This window comes from Salvelinus fontinalis, chromosome 26, assembly GCF_029448725.1.
Source record: "Salvelinus fontinalis isolate EN_2023a chromosome 26, ASM2944872v1, whole genome shotgun sequence".
Classification (NCBI taxonomy): domain Eukaryota; kingdom Metazoa; phylum Chordata; class Actinopteri; order Salmoniformes; family Salmonidae; genus Salvelinus; species Salvelinus fontinalis.
The window spans coordinates 34,782,832-34,804,995 of record NC_074690.1 but is presented as its reverse complement, the minus strand read 5'-3'; the positions used below and the strand labels follow the sequence as shown (position 1 = coordinate 34,804,995).

Below are 22,164 nucleotides of genomic sequence, written 5' to 3'. Positions count from 1 at the left end.
AAATAAAATCTTCTCATATAAAACACCCTATCCTCCACCCAATCAAGCTTCCTGTCTGTAAGGTTGCCAGCTTTGGTCTACATCAATATTCCATAAGCCCCAAGGGGTATAGCTAATAATGGCATAGTCTCAGCACTGTCTGGTAACAATCCACCCCAACAATCTGATACATTCTTTAGTACAGAGACATTACTAGCTAATTGTAAGAAAGTGTTTGACCCGGGGAAAACCCCATAATGTTCATGCCCTCTTTTTCTCTTCTTCAGGTCATCAGAGTCCTGGTTCAGGTCGGCGGTGTCATCTAAATCTGGCCTTCCTCCTGTGGAAGCCGGGCCTCATTGGAGCAGAGAGGTTACTCGCACATTCCCCCTCCTCTTGCTACCACCCAGACGATGCCCACAGCCACAATGACTGCGAGTCCCAGGATAAGCAGAGTGCCCTTACTGGGTTGTAGGAGGTCCCAGGGTAAGCAGAGTTTCCCCACTGGGTTGTAGGAGAACCCAGGGTAAGCAGAGTTTCCCCACTGGGTTGTAGGAGTATACGGTGTAACATCTTCTTCTGGCTCTGCTACCTGCTTACAGTGGGAGGTGTGGATCCAGGTGTCTTTCCCTTAGCACTTTACTGCCGTTGGGGTGATGAGAGCGATCTGATGTGGTCCTTTCCACATGGGTTTCAAAAGGTTATTACCTCTGTCGTGCCTCTTGACCATTACCCAATCTCCAGGCTAGAGATCGTGATGGAGACGGTCGTCTGGAGGAGTTTGCGCAGCAGAGACCTGTGAGTGAACAGCTCGAATACAGTTAGTCAGAGGTATACAGTACTTCATCATAGTGTCATCCAACAGATGCAGATCAGGGACTGACTTATGGGACAGGCCATAAGTACTTCATGTGGACTGAGGCCAGATTTCCAGACTGGGGTGGAACGCATTGAAAACAAGGCTATGAGAACATATTTTTCCCTGTTTATTTTTCAGAATGCCACTATAGCGTTCTACAAGTCTAGAACTTTGCGGGTGAAACGGTACATACCAATTCCTCCTAACTTGCATCATGTCACACAGTAATTTTCTTATCTTTGAGGTGAAATGTGTCCCCTTATCGCCATCTAAACTTTGTGGGACACCGAATTGTGGAACATTGTCTTGTAACAGGGTCTTAGCCACAGTCCTTGCTTCCTCATATGATGTGGGGAAGGCTTCAATCCATTTGGAGTAACTGTCAACTATTACCAGAATATATTTTTTATTTTACAGGCAGGCATGTGAACAAAAATGAATTTGCATATTTAGAAAAGGGCCCCAGTGGACCAGTAGGCTTGACAAAGAGGTCGGTACTGTCACGGCTGTTTAAAGAAGAGGACCAAGGTGCAGCATTGTGAGCGTACATATTCTTTATTAAATCAAAATGATGCCGAACAAAACAATAAACACTACAAAAACAAACCGCGAAGCTTAACCTGTTGAGGCTGGGGGCGCTGTTGTCACTATTTATGGTAATCGTGTAATTTTTGAAACGGCTTCCTACAAAATTCTTGATCGTACAATATGCATATTATTATTATTATTGGATAGAAAACAGTCTATAGTTTCTATAGGAGTTGAAATTTTGTCTCTAAGTGGAACAGAACCCATTCTACAGCAATTTCCCTGACATGGAGTCAGATTTCAGAAATTTTGGCCACTGTTCTGGAGTCAGTTTTAAAGCCAATGTTATTCCTATGAGTATACGGACACTGCTTACGTCTTCCCCTGGATGCCTTTACGTGATGACGATTTGAATGGGGTCGATTGCGCGTTCACAGGCACTATAAATTAAAAAACCCTGTAGCTAGTAAGTCTTTTGCAGCTGCGTCATGCACGTGGAGGACACCGACCCGCACCTGTTCCAAGCATTAGTGTTGGGAGTAATCTTTCTCCGGTCATGTTAAGACTCGTTATAGGAGTTAAAAACATCATAAGGTAGTTAATTTAACCTGTTGGGGATGGGGGCGCTGTTTAGACTATTTATGCTAATTTGGCTAATTTTTTAAACGGCTTCCCACAAAATCCTTGATCGTACAATATGCATATTATTATTATTATTGGATAGAAAACAGTCTATAGTTTCTATAGGAGTTGAAATTTTGTCTCTAAGTGGAACAGAGCCCATTCTACAGCAATTTCCCTGACATGGAGTCAGATTTGAGAAATGTTGGCCACTTTTCTGAAGTCAGTTAAAAGGGCACTGTCGTTGCTATGACTATACGGACACTTCTTACGTCTTCCCCTGGATGCCTTTACGTGATGACGATTCCAACGGGGTCGATTGCGCGTTCACAGGCCCTACAAATGAAAAAAACCTTTAGCTAGCAAGTCTTTTCTTGCTGCGTAACGCGCGTGGAAGACACCGACCCTCTCCTGTTCCAAGCGTTAGTTTAGCCTGTTATATTTCTCCGGTCATCTTTTCACTCGTTATAGGAGTTACAAACATCATAAAGTAGTTAATTTAAAGCGTTTTATAGCAATTTATATCCGTTTAGTGCGATTTTGGGACATTTATTTTTGCAACGATGTGAAAAGTTGGGCACGCTTTTCAGTTCATCCCGAACGCAGTTGACATTTCCACATGGCAAGAGGACAGCTTTCCACCAAAAGACGATTTCTCCCAAGAAAGGATCCTTTGCCCAAGATACTGATGGAAGAACAGCTCAAGGTAGGACATTTTTATTATGATAAATCGTGTTTCTGTCGAAACATTTTAGTGGCTTAGGACGCCATGTTTTTTGACGTAGCTTCGCTTGGCGCAAACTGTATTGAAAAGTAAGGATAAATTAAAAAATGTAATAACGCAATTGTATTAAGAATTAAATTGTCTATCAATCCCTGTCCACCCTATATTTTTTAGTCACGTTTATGAGTATTTATGTATAAGAGTAGATCACTGTCTAAGTGGCGCAAGGACATTTTCTGACCAGCTGAGCTACATTTCACATTGTCTAACCATGATTTTGGTGGCTAAATATAAACATTTTCGATCAAACTGTATATGCATGTTGTAATGTGATGTTACAGGAGTGTCATCGGAAGAATTCTGAGAAGGTTAGTGAAAAAATTAATATCTTTTGGCGATGTTGACTTTTATCGCTCACTTTGGCTAGAATCAATGCTGGGCTGCTAATTGCTATGTGCTAAGCTAATATAACGATTTATTGTGTTTTCGCTGTAAGACACTTAGAAAATCTGAAATATTGTCTGTATTCACAGGATCTGTGTCTTTCGATTCGTGTATGCTGTGTATTTTTACGAAATGTTTGATGATTAGTAGTTAGGTAAACACGTTGCTCATTGTAATTATTCTAGTCCATTTGTGATGGTGGGTGCAATTGTAAACTATGCCATCTACCTGAAATATGCACTTTTTTCTAACAAAACCTATCCCATACCATAAATATGTTATCAGACTGTCATCTAATGAGTTTTTTTGTTGGTTAGGGGCTATAAATATCTTAGTTTAGCCGAATTGGTGATGGCTACTGGTGTTGGTGGACAAATAAAAGATGGTGGATTATGCTAATGTGTTTTTAGGTAATAGATGTACATCTTTACATATTGTGTCTTCCCTGTAAAACATTTTAAAAATCGGAAATGTTGACTGGATTCACAAGATCTGTGTCTTTCATTAGCTGTATTGGACTTTAATGTGTGAAAGTTAAATATTTAAAAAAAATATTTTTTTTGAATTTCGCGGCACTGGTTTTTCAGTGGGGGGGGGGGGGGTGTGCCGCTAGCGCCACGCTGATCCTAGACAGGTTAAAGTGTTTTATAGCAATTTATATCCGTTTAGTGCGATTTTGGGACATTTATTTCTGAAACGCTGTGAATCGCTGGGCACGCTTCCAGTTCATGCTGAACGCAGTTGGCATTTCCACATGGCAAGAGGACAGCTTTCCACCAAAAGACGATTAGACCCAAGAAAGGATCCTTTGCCCAAGATACTGATGGAAGAACAGCTCAAAGTAGGAAATTTTTATTATGATAAATCGTGTTTCTGTCGAAAAATGTTAGTGGCTTAGGACGCCATGTTTTTTGACGTAGCTTCGCTTGGCGCAAACTGTATTGAAAAGTAAGGATAATTTAAAAAATGTAATTCCGCGATTGTATTAAGAATTAAATTGTCTATCAATCGCTGTCCACCCTATATTTTTTAGTCACGTTTATGAGTATTTATGTATACGAGTAGATCACTGTCTAATATGGCGCACGGACATTTTCTCACCAGCTGGGCTACTTTCCCCATTGTCTAACCATGATTTTGGTGGCTAAATATGCACATTTTCGAACAAACTGTACATGCATGTTGTAATGTGATGTTACAGGGGTGTCATCTGAAGAATTCTGAGAAGGTTAGTGAAAAAAATAATATATTTTGTCGATGTTTACGTTATCGCTCACTTTGGCTAGAATTAATGCTGGGGTAATGTTTGCACATGTGCTATGCTAATATAACGATTTATTGTGTTTTCGCTGTAAGACACTTAGAAAATCTGAAATATTGTCTGTATTCACAGGATCTGTGTCTTTCGATTAGTGTATGCTGTGTATTTTTACGAAATGTTTGATGATTAGTAAGTAGGTAAACACGTTGCTCTATGTAGTTATTCTAGTCCATTTGTGACGGTGGGTGCAATTGTAACCTATGCCATCTACCTGAAATATGCACATTTTTCTAACAAAACCTATCCCATACCATAAATATGTTATCAGACTGTCATCTGATGAGTTTTTTTCTTGGTTAGGGGCTATAAATATCTTAGTTTAGCCGAATTGGTGATAGCTACTGGTGTTGGTGGACAAATAAAAGATGGTGGATTATGCTAATGTGTTTTTAGGTAATAGATTTACATCTTTACATATTGTGTCTTCCCTGTAAAACATTTTAAAAATTGGACATGTTGGCTGGATTCACAAGATCTGTGTCTTTCATTAGCTTTATTGGACTTTAATGTGTGAAAGTTAAATATTTAAAAAAAATATTGTTTTTGAATTTCGCGGCTCTGCCTTTTCAGTGGGGGTGGGGGGGGGAGTGCCGCTAGCGGCACCCTCATCCTAGACAGGTTAAAGGCTATGTGTCCTAAACAAAGTCAACTTGTAACGGTCATCTGTTGAAGAAGGTGTGGACCAAAGCGCAGCGTGGTAAGTGTTCATGCTTGTTTTATTAAAACTGAACACTATAACAAAAATAAACAAGAGAATAACCGAAACAGTCCTATAAGGTGAAAACACTAAACAGAAATTAACTACCCACCAAGACAGGTGGGAAAAAAAGCTACCTAAGTATGGTTCCCAATCAGAGACAACGATAGACAGCTGTCCCTGATTGAGAACCATACCCGGCCAAAACATAGAAAATCATAGAAATACAAAACATAGAATGCCCACCCCAACTCACGCCCTGACCAAACCAAAAGAGAGACATAAAAAGGATCTCTAAGGTCAGGGCGTGACAGTACCCCCCTCCCTAAAGGTGCGGACTCCGGCCGCAAAACCTAAACCTATAGGGGAGGGTCTGGGTGGGCATCTATCCTCGGCGGCGGCTCAGGTGCGCGACGCAGACCCCGCTCCACCGCTGGCTCAGCCCACTTTGGTGGCACCTCTGGTGCGGGGACCCTCGCCGCCGACCCCGGACTGGGGACCCTCGTTGCGGGCCCCGGACTGGGCACCCTCGCTGCGGGCTCCGGACTGGGCACCCTCGCTGCGGGCTCCGGACTGGGCACCCTCGCTGCGGGCTCCGGACTGGGCACCCTCGCTGCGGGCTCCGGACTGGGCACCCTCGCTGCGGGCTCCGGACTGGGCACCCTCGCTGCGGGCTCCGGACTGGGCACCCTCGCTGCGGGCTCCGGACTGGGCACCCTCGCTGCGGGCTCCGGACTGGGCACCCTCGCTGCGGGCTCCGGACTGGGCACCCTCGCTGCGGGCTCCGGACTGGGCACCCTCGCTGCGTGCCCCGGACTGGGCACCCTCGCTGCGGGCTCCGGACTGGGCACCCTCGCTGCGGGCTCCGGACTGGGCACCCTCGCTGCGGGCTCCGGACTGGGCACCCTCGCTGCGGGCTCCGGACTGGGCACCCTCGCTGCGGGCCCGGACTGGAGAACGTCACTGGAGGCTCCGGACTGGAGGCCGTCTCTGGAGGCTCCGGGCTGGAGACAGTCTCTGGAGGCTCTGGTCTGGAGACCGTCTCTGGAGGCTCCGGGCTGGAGACCGTCTCTGGAGGCTCCGGGCTGGAGACCGTCTCTGGAGTGGAGAGACACACAGGAGGCCTGGCTCTGGGAGCAGGCACAGGACTCACCAGACTGGGGAGACATACAGGAGGCTTCTTCTTTGGCCGAGGCACCGCATCTGTCACAGCCGTTGGAAAAAGAGGACCAAAGTGCAGTGTTCTGAGCATACATTTTCTTTATTAAATCAAAATGATGCCGAACTAAACATTAAACACTACAAAAACAAACCGTGAAGCTCAAAGGCTATGTGCCCTAAACAAAGTCAACTTCTCACCAAGACAGGTGGGAAAAAAGGCTACCTAAGTATGGTTCCCAATCAGAGACAACGATAGACAGCTGTCCCTGATTGAGAACCATACCCGGCCAAACATAGAAATACAAAATCATAGAAACACAAAACATAGAATGCCCACCCCATTAAAACTCAACTTGTATAAGCTCTTACGAAGGTCTACAGAACAATAAATACTTTTCAGTGAGAAAACAGAAATCCAATTTAGATTAAAATACATTTAAAATACTTCTGTTTTCAAAAATGTGGCCTACGACGCAATTCATGTGATAATTTTAAGAAGAACAAAAACTACTTAGCCTACATTTGAACAGCACTGCAGAAACTTCGGGCATCTTCCCAAATAAGGAGCCTTAGTTTTGTTGTTTAGCTACTTCAAGAGATCTAGGGTCTGTCACTCGAAGTCCACATCTTCCAATGCATTGTGGAAAAGTCTGCCAAAATTAGTATGACATCTGGGCATTTAAAGTCTTCTTGTCACGTTCCTGACCTGTTTTCTGTTTTGGTATGCGTTTAATTGGTCAGGGCGTAAATTTGGGTGGGTAGTCTATGTTTTCTGTTTTCTATGTTGGTTTAAGGGTTGCCTGGTATGGCTCTCAATTAGAGGCAGGTGTTTTGCGTTTCCTCTAATTGAGAGTCATATTAAGGTAGGTTGTTTCACAGTGTTCGTTGTGGGTGGTTGTCTTCCGTGTCTGTGTATGTTGCGCCACACGGGACTGTTTCGGTATGTTTGTTCGGTTTTTGTGTAGTCTGTTTTTCCCTGTCCATGCGTTCTTCGTGTTACATGTAAGTTCTTAAGTTTAAGTCTGTTTAGGTCGGTTTGTTATTTTGTATCCTTCCAAGTGTTTGTTTTCGTGTTTCGTCTTTGTGTTAATAAATCATTATGTATGCACAACCCGCTGCACGTTGGTCGAATCACTACTCCTCCTCTTCATACGAAGAGGAGGAGGAACGCCGTTACAATTCTCGATTTTTGAAATGTTGCATATTATTAAACATAATGTTTTCACATACTCAAATGGCCTACTATTTAAAACGCAGGTATGGGTATTCGGACACGACCAGTGACTTCTCCCAGCAGTAGCATAATATGGGCGGCACCAGAAAACAAAGGCACAACCCTCAAAATGGAGCTTGACACAGGATCTGCAGTGTCTATAACTGTCTACAATGAGCATTTCAAGGTTATCAAGCTGAAGAAAACAAATGTGTTGCTAAAGACATACTCAAGAGCGAGATTGATCCCAATGGGGGTTTTGCAGATCAGAGTGAGCTATGAAGAGCAAAAAGTGCAGCAGTATGTAGTGCCTGGAACTATTCCCCCATTATTTGTCAGAGAATGGCTGTCCAAAATAAAATGTAAATGGTGTGACTTGAAAATGCATAATTAACATTTCCCAGCTTAGAGAAAAAGGCACAGACCAAACACTGAAACACTTGCTGAAGAAATATGACAGTTTTCAGTAATCAGATGGGAACGGCCAAAGGATTCACAGCCAAGCTCGTACTGAGAAAAGATGCAAACCCACAATTCTGCAAAGCAGGATCTGTTCCGTAATCCCTGAGACAAAAGGTGAAAGCAGACATTTTTTTCTTTGCTGAATTCCTGTTGATTTTAGGAGGAGGGGGAGGGGGTTAGTTGCCGAGGCTGGTGTGTTTTGTCAATGACTCAAGTTACACATAGCTCAGAATGTCTGTGGTTTTCTTTTGAACTTTGTTTGGGAACGAGGTCGGAAGAGAATACAAAGGGAGAGTAAAACAACAACACATGTAGAGATCTGTAGCCTACACAAGGTTTGAATGTTACAAAAGTCGTAGGTTGAGAAACATGGCTCTGACTTGGTAGTATACAACTAAGACCAGAAGTGACTTTTTCGTAGCAGGTTAGGAGAATTAACGTAGCAGGTTAGGATAACTTACGCAGCAGGTTAGAATAATTAATGTAGCAGGTTAGGAGAACTTACGCAGCAGGTTAGAATAATTAATGTAGCAAGTTAGGAGAACTTACGCAGCAGGTTAGAATAATTAATGTAGCAGGTTAGGAGAACTTACGCAGCAGGTTAGAATAATTAATGTAGCAGGTTAGGAGAACTTACGCAGCAGGTTAGAATAATTAATGTAGCAGGTTAGGAGAACTTACGCAGCAGGTTAGAATAATTAATGTAGCAGGTTAGGAAAACGTACGCAGCAGGTTAGAATAATTAATGTAGCAGGTTAGGAAAACTTACGCAGCAGGTTAGAATAATTAATGTAGCAGGTTAGGAGAACTTACGCAGCAGGTTAGAATAATTAATGTAGCAGGTTAGGAGAACTTACGCAGCAGGTTAGAATAATTAATGTAGCAGGTTAGGAGAACTTACGCAGCAGGTTAGAATGATTAATGTAGCAGGTTAGGAGAACTTACGCAGCAGGTTAGAATAATTAATGTAGCAGGTTAGGAAAACGTACGCAGCAGGTTAGAATAATTAATGTAGCAGGTTAGGAAAACTTACGCAGCAGGTTAGAATAATTAATGTAGCAGGTTAGGAGAACTTACGCAGCAGGTTAGAATAATTCATATAGCCGGTTAGGAGAATTAGGTTAAGGTTAGGAGAAGAGTTAGCTAAAATGCTCTCCTAACCTGCTACGAAAAGTCACTTCTAGTCACAATGAAGAAACATAAAAACAACAAAAGTCTATATCAATGATGGATGGTTTAAAGGAGCATGGCCATTATAGTTGTATGCCTCTATCCATAAAATCATCAGATTTATTCAAAGGCTTTAAATAGTTGCAAATAGATGGCATGACAATTTTGGGGTTCTTGTTTTGTTTTTGCACTCATGCCTTGTTAGGGATTCAGGAGGACTTGGGTATATATTGGGTATATCTTGGGTATGTGCATGTCTTCTTCAATCTTACCTCTCTTCTCAATTATCTTGTTTTGGGGCTGGCTCCACTGCTCTTTATGGTATGATACAGCATAAAGACCCAAAATGCAACACTATTACAAATCTGAGAGAGGTTCTCTCTACACATGTGATCTAATAAGTTTTTCCTATCTCAAAATCTCTCTGTAGGCTCCTGACTGAAAACAGCTGAAACCTGCATGGTCCTGGCCCTGAGCCGTCTAAATACATATGCTTGAGGCAGAGCTATGTATAAACAATGCTTTTCCTTGATAATAATATTCTAGACATGTTTCATAGGAACATTGCAAGAACATTCCTGTGTCCTGTTTAGAGGGTTAGGAGAATATTCCATCAACGTCACACCAAACATACAATATAAGATATTAATGTTCTATTAAAGTTTCATGGGAAAGTGCAACATATCTGAGCATTCTGTGCTATTAAATGAAGTGTCAAAAAACAACAACAATGCTTACATCCTTACTGAGTCTGTAAAAGTTCTTAGTGCTTAGAATACAAATGGCATTCTCACTGTGAAAGGAAGGGGGAGGAGCATGAGTCATGGGTATTGAAAACACAAAATACACTTCAGCCGAGGGCGCAGATGTGCTCTGAAAGAACGAAGAGGAAAGGAAAATGGGCTTTCTGCTGCCGATCCTTCTGGCTCTGTTAGCCTCTGTCTTGGGGGGACTCTACCTCCTGGGAGCCTTCAGGTGGTGTCGACCAGGGGAACCCCCCCTGGACCGGGGCCCCATCCCCTGGCTGGGCCATGTCCTTGAGTTCCGCAGGGACACAGCAAAGTTCCTGGAGAGGATGAAGAGGAAGCATGGGGATATTTTCACCGTGCAGCTGGGAGGATTTTACTTCACATTCCTTATGGACCCTCGGTCCTTCGGGACGATTGTGAAGGAGGCCCGCACCAAACTGGACTTCAGCAAGTTTGCACAAAAGCTGGTTCAGAAAGTGTTTGGTTACCACTCCGACCACAGGTTTCCTCAGATGTCCAGCAACAAGCACCTGATGGGGGACGGTTTAGTGGTCATGACACAGGCTATGATGAGCCACCTACAGAATCTGATGCTGCACAATGTAGGGACAGAGGATAATAACCATATGACCTGGAATGAGGACGGTCTGTTCAAGTACAGCTACAACATTGTCTTCAGGGCAGGTTACCTGGCTCTGTTCGGTAATGAGACACCAAAACCCACAGAGAGCATAGAGAAAGCCAGAGAGGTCGACAGAGTGGAGTCCCAGGAGCTCTTCCTTGAGTTCCGTAAGTATGACCAGCTCTTCCCCAATCTGGCCTATGGGGTCCTGCCTCCATGGGAGAAGAGAGAGGCGGAGAGGCTGAAGAGGCTGTTCTGGAACATGCTGTCAGTGCAGAAGGTGAAGACCAAGGAGAACATCAGTGTCTGGGTGCGCGAGCAGCAGCAGGATAGGGAGGAGCACGGTATGGAAGACTTCATGCAGGACAGGTACATGTTTCTTCTCCTTTGGGCCTCACAGGGCAACACAGGCCCTGCTGCCTTCTGGCTGCTCCTCTACCTCATGAAGCACCCAGACGCAATGGGGGCCGTGAAGAAAGAGGTGGAGGAGGTGCTGAAGGAGACAGGCCAGGAGGGGAAGCACGAAGGTCCCTTTATCGATCTAACCCGGGACATGCTGCAAAAGACGCCAATCCTGGACAGCGCCGTGGAGGAGACCCTCCGCCTCACCACCGCCCCCGTCCTCACCAGGGCCGTGCTCCAGGACATGTCCCTCAAGATGGCCGACGGAAGCGAGTACCGCATCAGAGAAGGAGACAGAGTAGCCCTGTTTCCTTACACTGCCGTCCAGATGGACCCGGAGGTCCACCCGGACCCACTCACCTACAAGTATGACCGCTTCCTGACTGCAGATGGGGGTAAAAAGACTGACTTTTACAAAGGTGGGAAAAAAATTAAATACTACAACATGCCGTGGGGTGCTGGGATCACTATGTGCCCAGGACGCTTCTTTGCCACCAACGAGTTGAAGCAGTTTGTCTTCCTCATGCTCACATACTTTGATTTTGAGCTCAAGAACCCAGATGAAAAGATACCTGATATTGACACCAAGCGCTGGGGCTTTGGGTCCATGCATCCAACCAGAGACATCCAGTTTAGATACAGACTTAGGTTTTAAAACTGAGTGACTGACAAACCAGCCTTTGAGAGTAAACTTCCATCTCACGAGCTGTTAATCTAATTTTGATTATTATAAACTATCTTGTGCCTAAACAAAAATTTGTCTAGAGTACATAGTACAGCAACAAGTGGTACAGTATTAAAATAACTGCATATAATTGTTTTGTTTATTCAGAGAGGAAAAATGATCTTCTTTTTCTGTCTTTGAAAATGTCTGGAATGTTTATGCTTAGACTCAGCTGGAAATATTACATTTTGAATTTGAAATCAGGTACTATATAATATTTTTGAGTGATGAGTCATGAGGAAATGGTTTGCAGATAGTATTAGAAACATGTAGGAGACGTGTAGGAGACGTATTCTACAAGAAACAATATCACTCCCTACAAACACAATCCTTGGTAGCTTTTCTGAATTCACAGATAAATTGGTCCGCATGGAAAATTTCAGGCATTGAAACCGTAAATGACTTGATAATTGGAAATACATTTATTTCCATGACTACATTAAAAAGCAATTTTAGATTGACCAAGTTAGATATTTTCAAATACATCACAAAATGTATATTTCAAATATTTTGGGCATCAGAGTAATCTTGAGGGAATCCTATTTGAGTCAGAAAAGGATATTCATATTATAGGTAAGCTATATAAAACCTTGCAGAGAGCCTATCCAACTGACAATCTCTGAGAAAAAAATCTAAACTATTGGATCCAAGACTTAAAAGGAACTGATATTGGCACAAGATGGAGGGAATGTTGGAACATAGCTAATGAAATTACAGTTAATGAAAATGTACGCTTTATTCAGTATAAACTAAAGTATAGAATGCATTATACAGGAGACAAAATTCACGAATTCTACAGCACAATGGCAGAATCATGTCTTAATTATAAAACTAACAATGACTCAATGATCCATGCTTTCTGGGAATGTTATAACGTCCAAAAGTTATAGGAAGTATTACAATGTACATTTACTTTAAATCTGTCTGTCCGCGTATTTAAAGACATGGCATATGAGAGTGCAGTGAGATACCCAGTGATGTAAAGTACTTAAATACAAATATTCTAAAGTACTACTGACAACCAAAAGTACTTGTTACATTTTGAATGCTTAGCAGGACAGGAAAATAGTCCAATTCACACACATGAAAATGGTCCAACATCCCTGGTCCTTCCTATTGCCTCTGATCGGGCACATTCACTAAACACACATGCTTCATGTGTGATGTCTGAGTGTTGGAGTGTTCTCCTGGCTATCTGTGAATAAAAAAACAAGAAAATGGTGCCATCTGGTTGGCTTAATATAAGGAATTTGAAATACAGTATTTTATATTTTTACTTTTGATACTTAAGTATATTTGAGCAATTACATTTACTTTTGATACTTAAGTATATTTAAAACAAAATACTTTTAGACTTTTACTCAAGCAGTATTTGTTCCTGGGTAACTTTCACTTTTACTTGAGTCATTTTCTATTAAGGTATCTTTACTTTTACTGAAGTGTGACAATTGGGTACTTTTTCCACCCCTAGAGATACCCAATGCATTGGACAATACTTTTCTTGTCAATCTTCTTGAAAAAATATATACTTAACTGGAAATCAACCAACCTTCCATCCTTAACACAATGGAAATGTCAAATGCTTTCTTATCTAAATGTTGAAAGTGTGTGGGCAATGGAGAGAAACAAAATGGTGCAGTTGGAGGCCATGTTGCCGGAGAGTGATGCTGGGGGGTGAGCTTGTGTGTCAGGGCAGGTGTGATGCGGTTGATAAAATCTTACAACAACAAAAAAAGAAACACACAGATGTTCAAAACCAATTCCATGTAGGAGATGAATTTACATGTATTTAAAGCTACTGTGTGTACTGTATTCTTGCTTTTATGATCTTTTTAGTCTGGTTCACTCATATTTTGACCCTCAAGGACAGCCTATGATTGTGCCAAAAATGTGTACTATAATAATCATTGCTGTTTTTATAACATTGTAATGTCAAGCATTGAATCTTTGTGTTTTTCCTCCTGTCAAATGTAATAAAATTTCCTTATAAAGTCGTGGTTGTGGTATAAGTGATATACCCCTTTCATACACAGACACAAATCCCACTTTTTTTTTTACCATCCCACCTTTTTTTTAAAAACCTGCATTTTTGTATATCTGAAAGGGGTAGGGGGTAAGAAAACATGGTATATTAAATCCCACATCGAGTCCTAGTCATGAAGCCTGCATTTTTAGACCCTGTAACCAAAATACAGGTATCGGGTCTTATTCCAACCTCATAGTGTGGAAATATGTGTACAACACAGGGAAATCATGTTTTTAACTGCACTGGGCCTTTAATAAAAATGTTTTGCTTGTCTATGGGCACCCTCATGCATTTGGTTTTCAGGGGAAATAGAAAGAGAGCCTGTGATGCGATTTCCCGCTTTCGAACATTAACAAGGTGACACTCCATCTTAACTCCTCCTCCACATTTACTGGATTGGTTCAACAGTGCAGACGAGAACCTCCCCCGACAGTATTTTTTTCTTGTCAGGACCAGAAAGAAAGAAACGCCACTCAGACGTTTCTTTTACACCTGCTATGTTAGGTTAATCGACAGATAACAGGTTTGACGTGTTAAGCTAGACCCACTTAGTTTCCACCACAAAACACCAGAAAATTGTCAAAAAGAGTAGTTACCAACTCACCAGCTTTTACACTACTATTTGACAAAAAAAATATTTCAAGAAATAGTTTCACCATGTTAAATAGAGTTCAGTTCATGTAACAGGGTTGAACTCAAAATGAGCGAAAGACGTAAATTATTCACTAATCACATTAAATAAATAATAATATTCCGAAATGACTTAGTCAATACAACAAAATAACTAGGGATTTAAAATGCTGATAATTGTATTTTTTTAAGTTTTGGGGGTTAAGTGGGTCAAAATCTTCCTTGAAGTCACAGAGGGTGCACGGAGGGACATGCGGAAATCTGGCACTTTAGCAAGTCCTTCTTCATATTAAAAAACTGATTTATTGAATTCTCAATGTGGTCTATATTAAAGGGCACTTCATGTAATATAACAGGCTTTTAAAATTCAATTTTGGTGCACAATTTCTACTTAACACATCAAAGGGACACAAAAGACACTGTTTTTTTGGAACGACCCATATAAAGTATCTTTCGAAAGTATTGACAACCCTTGAATTTTCCCACTTTTTGTTGTATTACAAAGTGGGGTTAAAGTGGATATAATTGTCTTTTTTTGTCAACAATCTACACAACATACTCTGTAATGTCAAAGTGGAAATGTTTTTTAAAACTTTTTTTTAACTAATGAGAACATAATAATTTATAGACTGCAAGAAATCCAAAAAGATGTAATATTTGACTAAATAAAATATAATTGAAAGCCCTATTTCTTTTGTTGCTTTTCCAAAGTCATTTCGGAAGATTATTATTTATTTAATGTGATTAATAAACAAAAAAAATGATTAAAGCTCTGTCAAGTTGGTTGTTGATCAATGCTAGACAGACATGTTCAAGTCTTGCCATAGATTTTCAAGCAGATAAGTCTGTAACTAGGCAACTGAGTTAAGAATGACGCCTGTATCTTTGAATACATCATCCAAAGCCTAATGAATAACTTCACCATACTCACTTTTAATTTTTTACAAATCTACCAATCAGTGCCTTTGTTTGTTAGGCATTGGAAAACGTCTCTGGACTTTGTGGTTAAATCTGTGCTAGAAATTCACTTCTTGGTTAAGGGGCCTTACAGATAGTTGTATGTTTGGGGTACAGAGATGTGGTAGTCATTCAAAAATCACATACTATACCATATCATCTGTCTGAAATAGGTATTATTGTCAATATAGTTAGTGTATCTCAACTGGGCACAGACGTCAATTCAATGACAATTCAATGCTTTGGTAGAGACTGTCTGTGGTTATTTGGGGTTGAGGCCTCCCAAAGATTCAGCAGCTCCCCAAAAGCTAAACTAGTAAGCTAAATAGAAGGACGCTCTGTGGTATGCAATGCTACTGTGCACATAAAAGGGTAATGTATACTCCTACAAATGTCGTAGGCCATCTTGTGGACACAAAGGGCAAATGTTGAAATCAGTCTGAGGTTACTAAAGGTGCTTTCAAATGCACACTCTACATGGACTGCTCAGGGGGGAAAGTAGCTAGAATGACATCATTTGGTGGCTATGTCTAATCCACTCTGAACGACATAAATAGTTACTAGGCCTAACATTGTTGAGAGAAAAAAAGAACATACTATATTTTTACTTTCATCACACCCAAAATAGAGATCGGAATGTACTGTGAAGCTACTTTTCTACTTTGCTACGGTTTCTACTTTGGGAGTATAGTCCATCGACGATTCCTCTCCATTGTGCTCTGTTCTGGGCTGTCTTCTCCAGATTATGAAACATATAGACTCTAAATGACAAAATATTTTGCACTTCCTGTAATATGCAATTCATTATTAGAAATTTTCTGACCTTTATATGTATTAACATTTGTTTAAACTGGAAACACCAAAGACTGTTCTGTACCGTTTGTGGGTGGTTTCTGGTTATCGTGCAATCGAGTTAGTCATTAACTTCTGACATGAATGCCATAGTTTCATCACGCCATAAAAAAAAAACGAATTCTAGCCGGGGCTCAGATTGTCTGTGTGAGAACAAAGAATAAAGGACCATGGGCTTTCTGCTGCTGATCCTTCTGGCTCTGCTAGCCTCTGTCCTGGGGGGCTTCTACCTCCTGGGGGCTGTCAGGCAGCGTCGACCCGGGGAACCCCCCCTGGACCGGGGCCCCATCCCCTGGCTGGGCCATGTCCTTGAGTTCCGCAGGGACACAGCGAAGTTCCTGGAGAGGATGAAGGGGAAGCATGGGGATATTTTCACCGTGCAGCTGGGAGGATTCTACTTCACATTCCTTATGGACCCTCGGTCCTTCGGGACGATTGTGAAGGAGGCCCGCACCAAACTGGACTTCAGCAAGTTTGCACAGCATCTGGTGCAGAAAGTGTTTGGTTACCACTCTGACCACAGGTTTCCTCAGATGTCCAGCAACAAGCACCTGATGGGGGACGGTTTAGTGGTCATGACACAGGCTATGATGAGCAACCTACAGAATCTGATGCTGCACAGTGTAGGGACGGGGGAAAATAACGATATGCCCTGGAATGAGGACGGTCTGTTCAACTACAGCTACAACATTGTCTTCAGGGCAGGTTACCTGGCTCTGTTCGGTAATGAGACACCAAAACCCACAGAGAGCATAGAGAAAGCCAGAGAGGTCGACAGAGTGGAGTCCCAGGAGCTCTTCCTTGAGTTCCGTAAGTATGACCAGCTCTTCCCCAATCTGGCCTATGGGGTCTTGCCTCCAGGGGAGAAGAGAGAGGCGGAGAGGCTGAAGAGGCTGTTCTGGAACATGCTGTCAGTGCAGAAGGTGAGGACCAAGGAGAACATCAGTGTCTGGGTGCGCGAGCAGCAGCAGGATAGGGAGGAGCACGGTATGGAAGACTTCATGCAGGACAGGTACATGTTTCTTCTCCTTTGGGCCTCACAGGGCAACACAGGCCCTGCTGCCTTCTGGCTGCTCTTCTACCTCATGAAGCACCCAGACGCCATGAGGGCCGTGCAGGGGGAAGTGGAGGAGGTGCTTAAGGAGACGGGCCAGGAGGTGAAGCACGAAGGCCCTTTCATCAACCTGACCCAGGACATGCTGCAAAAGACGCCCATCTTGGACAGTGCCGTGGAGGAGACACTCCGCCTCACCTCCGCCCCCGTACTAACCAGGGCCGTGCTCCAGGACATGTCCCTGAAGATGGCAGACGGAAACGAGTACCGCATCAGAGAAGGAGACAGAGTAGCCCTGTTTCCTTACACTGCTGTCCAGATGGACCCGGAAGTCCACCCCGACCCACTCACCTACAAGTATGACCGCTTCCTGACTGCAGATGGGGGTAAAAAGACTGACTTTTACAAAGGTGGGAAAAAAATTAAATACTACAACATGCCGTGGGGTGCTGGGATCACTATGTGCCCAGGACGCTTCTTCGCCACCAACGAGTTGAAGCAGTTTGTCTTCCTCATGCTCACATACTTTGATTTTGAGCTCAAGAACCCAGATGAAAAGATACCTGATATTGACACCAAGCGCTGGGGCTTTGGGTCCATGCATCCAACCAGAGACATCCAGTTTAGATACAGACTCAGGTTTTAAAACTGAGTGACTGACAAACCAGCCTTTGACAACATTTTGACAACTGTTAATCTGATGATGATTATTATAAACTATGTGCCTAAACATTAATTTATCTAGAGTACATAGGACAGTAAAATGTGTTACAGTATTACAATAACTGGATATAATTGCTGTGTTAATTTAGATGAAAAATAATTGACCTGTTCTCTCTTTGAAAATGACTGGAAGGAATATTTTTGTTTATGCTTAGAGTCAACTGGAAAGTAGATATAGCATAATTGAAAGCTGACATGGACAGAAAATGATCTGTCCTGTAAAGCCGGTGAGTAATAGGAAAGGGTTAGAGATAGTCTTGGAAATGCACACATGTTATCTGTAAGTGAACTACAAAAAATAGAAAATACTTAGGATGCTTAATAAGTGACAAAAAATATATAAAGTTAACTTTATCCCATTACTCAACATTGTGAAATCAGACCTTTTTAAATGGAACAATCTTATCATACAGTACATCTAACAAGTACACTCTTAGAAAAAAAGGTTTCAAATGGGTGCTTCGGCTGTCCCCATAGGAGAACTCTTTTTGGTTCCAGGTAGAACCCTTAGGGTTCAATTTAGAACCATCTGTGGAAAGGGTTCTACATTGAACCCAAAAGGGTTTTACCTGGAACCAAACAGGGTTCTTCAAAGGGTTCTCCTATGGGGACAGCCGAAGTACCCTTTTAGGTACTTTTAGCACCTTTTTTTCTAAGAGTGTAGAATACACCTCTTCAGAATGGCATGGCTCCCAAAGTTGTAGTACGTATTCTAGGTAATACCAATCACCCAGAAAGTATACTCGGTCACAACAGACTTTATATGGGCAAATAAAACTTGTAGATTATAAACAAAAGTCTTCCTTGAGGGTGGTTTTAACCTTCCAGACTTGGAATTCTATCAACTCGCTGAGGCTTTTACTTGCCTTATATAGTTAAATGCGCTAAAGAGGAAGATGCACCTGCATATTGAAGATGCACCTGCTCATCCCCAGAATATTTGCATGTATCTATTTTCAAAGGACAAAGCTAAGAACATTAACCTCTTCATAGTTAAGAAAAAAAAACATGGAAGAAAATGTAGCATATTCTACAAGAAACAATATCACTCCCTAAAAACACAACCCTATAGAAAAATCCTTGGATAGCTTTTCAGAATTCACCAATAAATTGGTCCACATGGAAAACCTAAAGGCATAGCAACCGTAAATGACTTGGTTATAGAAAATACATGTATTTCCATGACAGCATTAAAAAGCAATTTTGGTACATGAACATGTAACTTAAAAGTGTTATATCACGAAATTTCAATTTGAAATCTTTTTTACATCAGAGCAATCTTGAGGGAATCCTATTTGAGTCAGAAAAGGATATTCACATAATAGGTAAGCTATATAAAACCTTGCAGAGAGCCTATCCAACTGACAATCTCTTAGAAGAAAATAGAAACTATTGGAACCAAGACTTAAAAGGAACTAATATTGGCACAAGATGGAGGGAATGTTGGAACATAGCTAATGAAATTACAGTAAATGAAAATGTACACTCAATCCAGTATTAACACATTTTTACAAATTCAACAACACAGTGGCGTGTCGACGGCAAGAAACAAAATGGTGCAGTTGGAGGCCATGTTGCCGGAGAGTGATGCTGGAGGTGTGAGCATGTTGGTCTGGGCAGGTGTGATGTAGTTGATGTTTGTATTGTTTCAAAACATTTTATAAAATCTTACCAAAAAAAAAAGAAAGGCACAGGTGTTCAAAACCAACTCCATGTAGGAGATGAGATGACATTTATTTAAAGCTACTGCTGTGTGCTGTATTGTTGCTTTAATTAACTTTTTAGTCTGGTTCACTTGGGAAGTTATTCATTACACTTTCTATAGTGTATAAATACACCCAGTCACTACAAAGACACAGGCGTCCTTCCTAACTCAGTTGCCGGAGAGGAAGGAAACCGCACAAGGATTTCACCATGAGGCCAATGGTGACTTTAAAACAGTTAGACTTTAATGGCTGTGATAGGAGAAAACTGAACATGGATCAACAACATTGTAGTTACTCCACCATACTAAACTAATTGACGTTGTGAAAAGAAGGAAGCCTGTACAGAATACTTGTTTTCAACAAGGCTCTAAAGTAATACTGCAAAAAATGTGGCAAATCAATTAACTTTTGTCCTGAATACAAAATGTTATGTTTGGAGCAAAGCCAATTCAACACATCACTGAGTACCACTCTCCATATTTTCAAGCATAGTGGTGGCTGCATCATGTTATGGCTATGCTTGTAATCGTTAAGGACTGGGGAGTTTTTCAGGACAATAAATAAACAGAATGGAGCTAAGCACAGGCAATGTCCTCGAGGAAAATATGGTTAACTCTGCTTTCCACCAGACACTGGGAGATTAATTCACCTTTCAGCAGGACAATAACCTAAACCACAAGGCCAAATCTACACTGGAGTTGCTTACCAAGAAGAAAGTGAATGTTCCTGAGTGGCTGGGTTACAGTTTTGACTTAAATCTAATTGAAAATATATGGCAAGACCTCAAAATGGTTGTCTAGCAATGATCAATAACAAATCTGACAGAGCTTGAAAATTTTTGAAAAGAATAATGGGAAAATGTTGCTCAATCCAGGTGTAGAAAGCTCTTAGAGACTTACCAAGAAAGACTCACAGCTCTAATCGCTGCCAAAGGTGCTTATACAAAGTATTGATCCAGGGGTGTGAATACTTATATAAATGAGATATTTCAGTATTTCATTTTCAATAAATTTTCAAACATTTCCAAAATCATAGTTTCACTTTGTGATAATGTGGTATAGTGTGTAGATGGGGGAGAAAAATACATAATTAATATATTTTTAATTCAGGCTGTTACACAACAAAATATGGAATAAGTCATGGGGTATGGATACTTTCTGAAGGCACCGTATGTCCTAGGCCACAGTGTGGACACAAAAGGCAGATGTCTGACGTTACTAAAGTTTTCCCAAATCCACACTCTACATGGACTACTCAGAAAAAGTAGCTAGAATTATATCATGTGGGGGCATTCAGTTTAATCCACCCTGAACCACATAAACAGCTACTAGGCCTATTCAGTGAGACTTGTACCCATTTGTGCCCTTACAGAGAGACTGCCTTTAAAAAGCAATGAATCCTTTTGAAAAATGTCTACGTGGCATCCATATGAGTCAGAAGCAGTTATTATAGTGTCAAAATTTACTACAAAGTGTAAATAGGATACTTTTGGTCATGAAGTCAGTCTCGTCCAAAATGGAATTTGGAACATCCTGTGCGTCACAACGGGTAAATGACGGTTGAGTTTTGATTTGCCCAGTAACATGCGGTGAACAGCTGCGGTGATTGCTCTCTATCCAATAGCATAGACAGTGAGTCAGACCTGCCGAGCAGCTACGACTTTGTTCACATAAGATTACACATTGTGCATTTTTTAAACTTGAGAAATAGATTAGTTAGATGTAAAATTGCTCAACTAAAACCTCCTCGGTAAAAATTTACAAATTCAATTGTCAACCCTACTCATGCTCCCCCCCTCCGGCGCTCGAAGTCGCTGTTCTACTAACCATCAGCCCTGGCTATTATTACGCACACCTGCTCCCAATCATTAAGCACACCTGGTCATCATTTACACTGTGATTACTCCCGCTTTATTTATCCCTCAGTTGACATCAGTCATTAGGTAATATTGTTTTCTCTCTTTCTTTACGCTGCTCATGTTTGCTCGTCAACATTGTTTCTTTATTAAACTCACCTACTGCATCCTGACTCCCAGTGTATATTTGACATAAATACAGATTTCTTGAGTTATCTTAGATTCATTCTGGGGATTTTGAGGAAGTGAAATAGGCTCCGCATCTACAGTTTCTCATGGGGGGCAAACATCATTAACCAAACATGGAATCGGTCAGGAAACACACCTCGAAGACTGAAATCTTGCTTTTCTGGTCCCACGCCGAATGGCACTTGTGTTTTTCTGAGCAACAGACGTGTTCAGCGTGTTCAGTGGCTCTATAAGAGCAAAGGCAAATTGGAGATTTGTCTCTACAACACCTGTAAGTAAAACTGAAACACTCAATTTAGTATGATAGGTTACCTTTAATATAGTATATATTCATTTGTGGATGTTCATCACACATTTCATATGATATGTTACGAATTACAATTGATATTATATGTTAAGAATTTGCAAAACATATATGTTACAAATCATGAAAACGTATTATATGTTACGAATTTTGAAAATGTATGACATGTTATGAATTCTAGCTAGGTGGCTA

The 22,164-nt window shown here is 41.5% G+C and overlaps 2 protein-coding genes across 2 annotated transcripts; both read left to right on the top strand.

The window, feature by feature from the left end:
* The first annotated feature begins 10,037 nt into the window (after positions 1 to 10,037).
* On the top strand, positions 10,038 to 13,668 carry LOC129824171 (5-beta-cholestane-3-alpha,7-alpha-diol 12-alpha-hydroxylase-like). The gene has a single exon (XM_055883598.1). The coding sequence runs from the start codon at positions 10,078 to 10,080 to the stop codon at positions 11,605 to 11,607; it is 1,530 nt and encodes a 509-aa protein (XP_055739573.1). The 5' UTR covers positions 10,038 to 10,077; the 3' UTR covers positions 11,608 to 13,668.
* Positions 13,669 to 16,196: 2,528 nt separating this feature from the next.
* Positions 16,197 to 21,646, top strand: LOC129824170 (5-beta-cholestane-3-alpha,7-alpha-diol 12-alpha-hydroxylase-like). Its single transcript, XM_055883597.1, has one exon. It carries the CDS (start codon positions 16,312 to 16,314, stop codon positions 17,839 to 17,841), a length of 1,530 nt encoding a protein of 509 aa, XP_055739572.1. The 5' UTR covers positions 16,197 to 16,311; the 3' UTR covers positions 17,842 to 21,646.
* Positions 21,647 to 22,164: the final 518 nt, after the last annotated feature.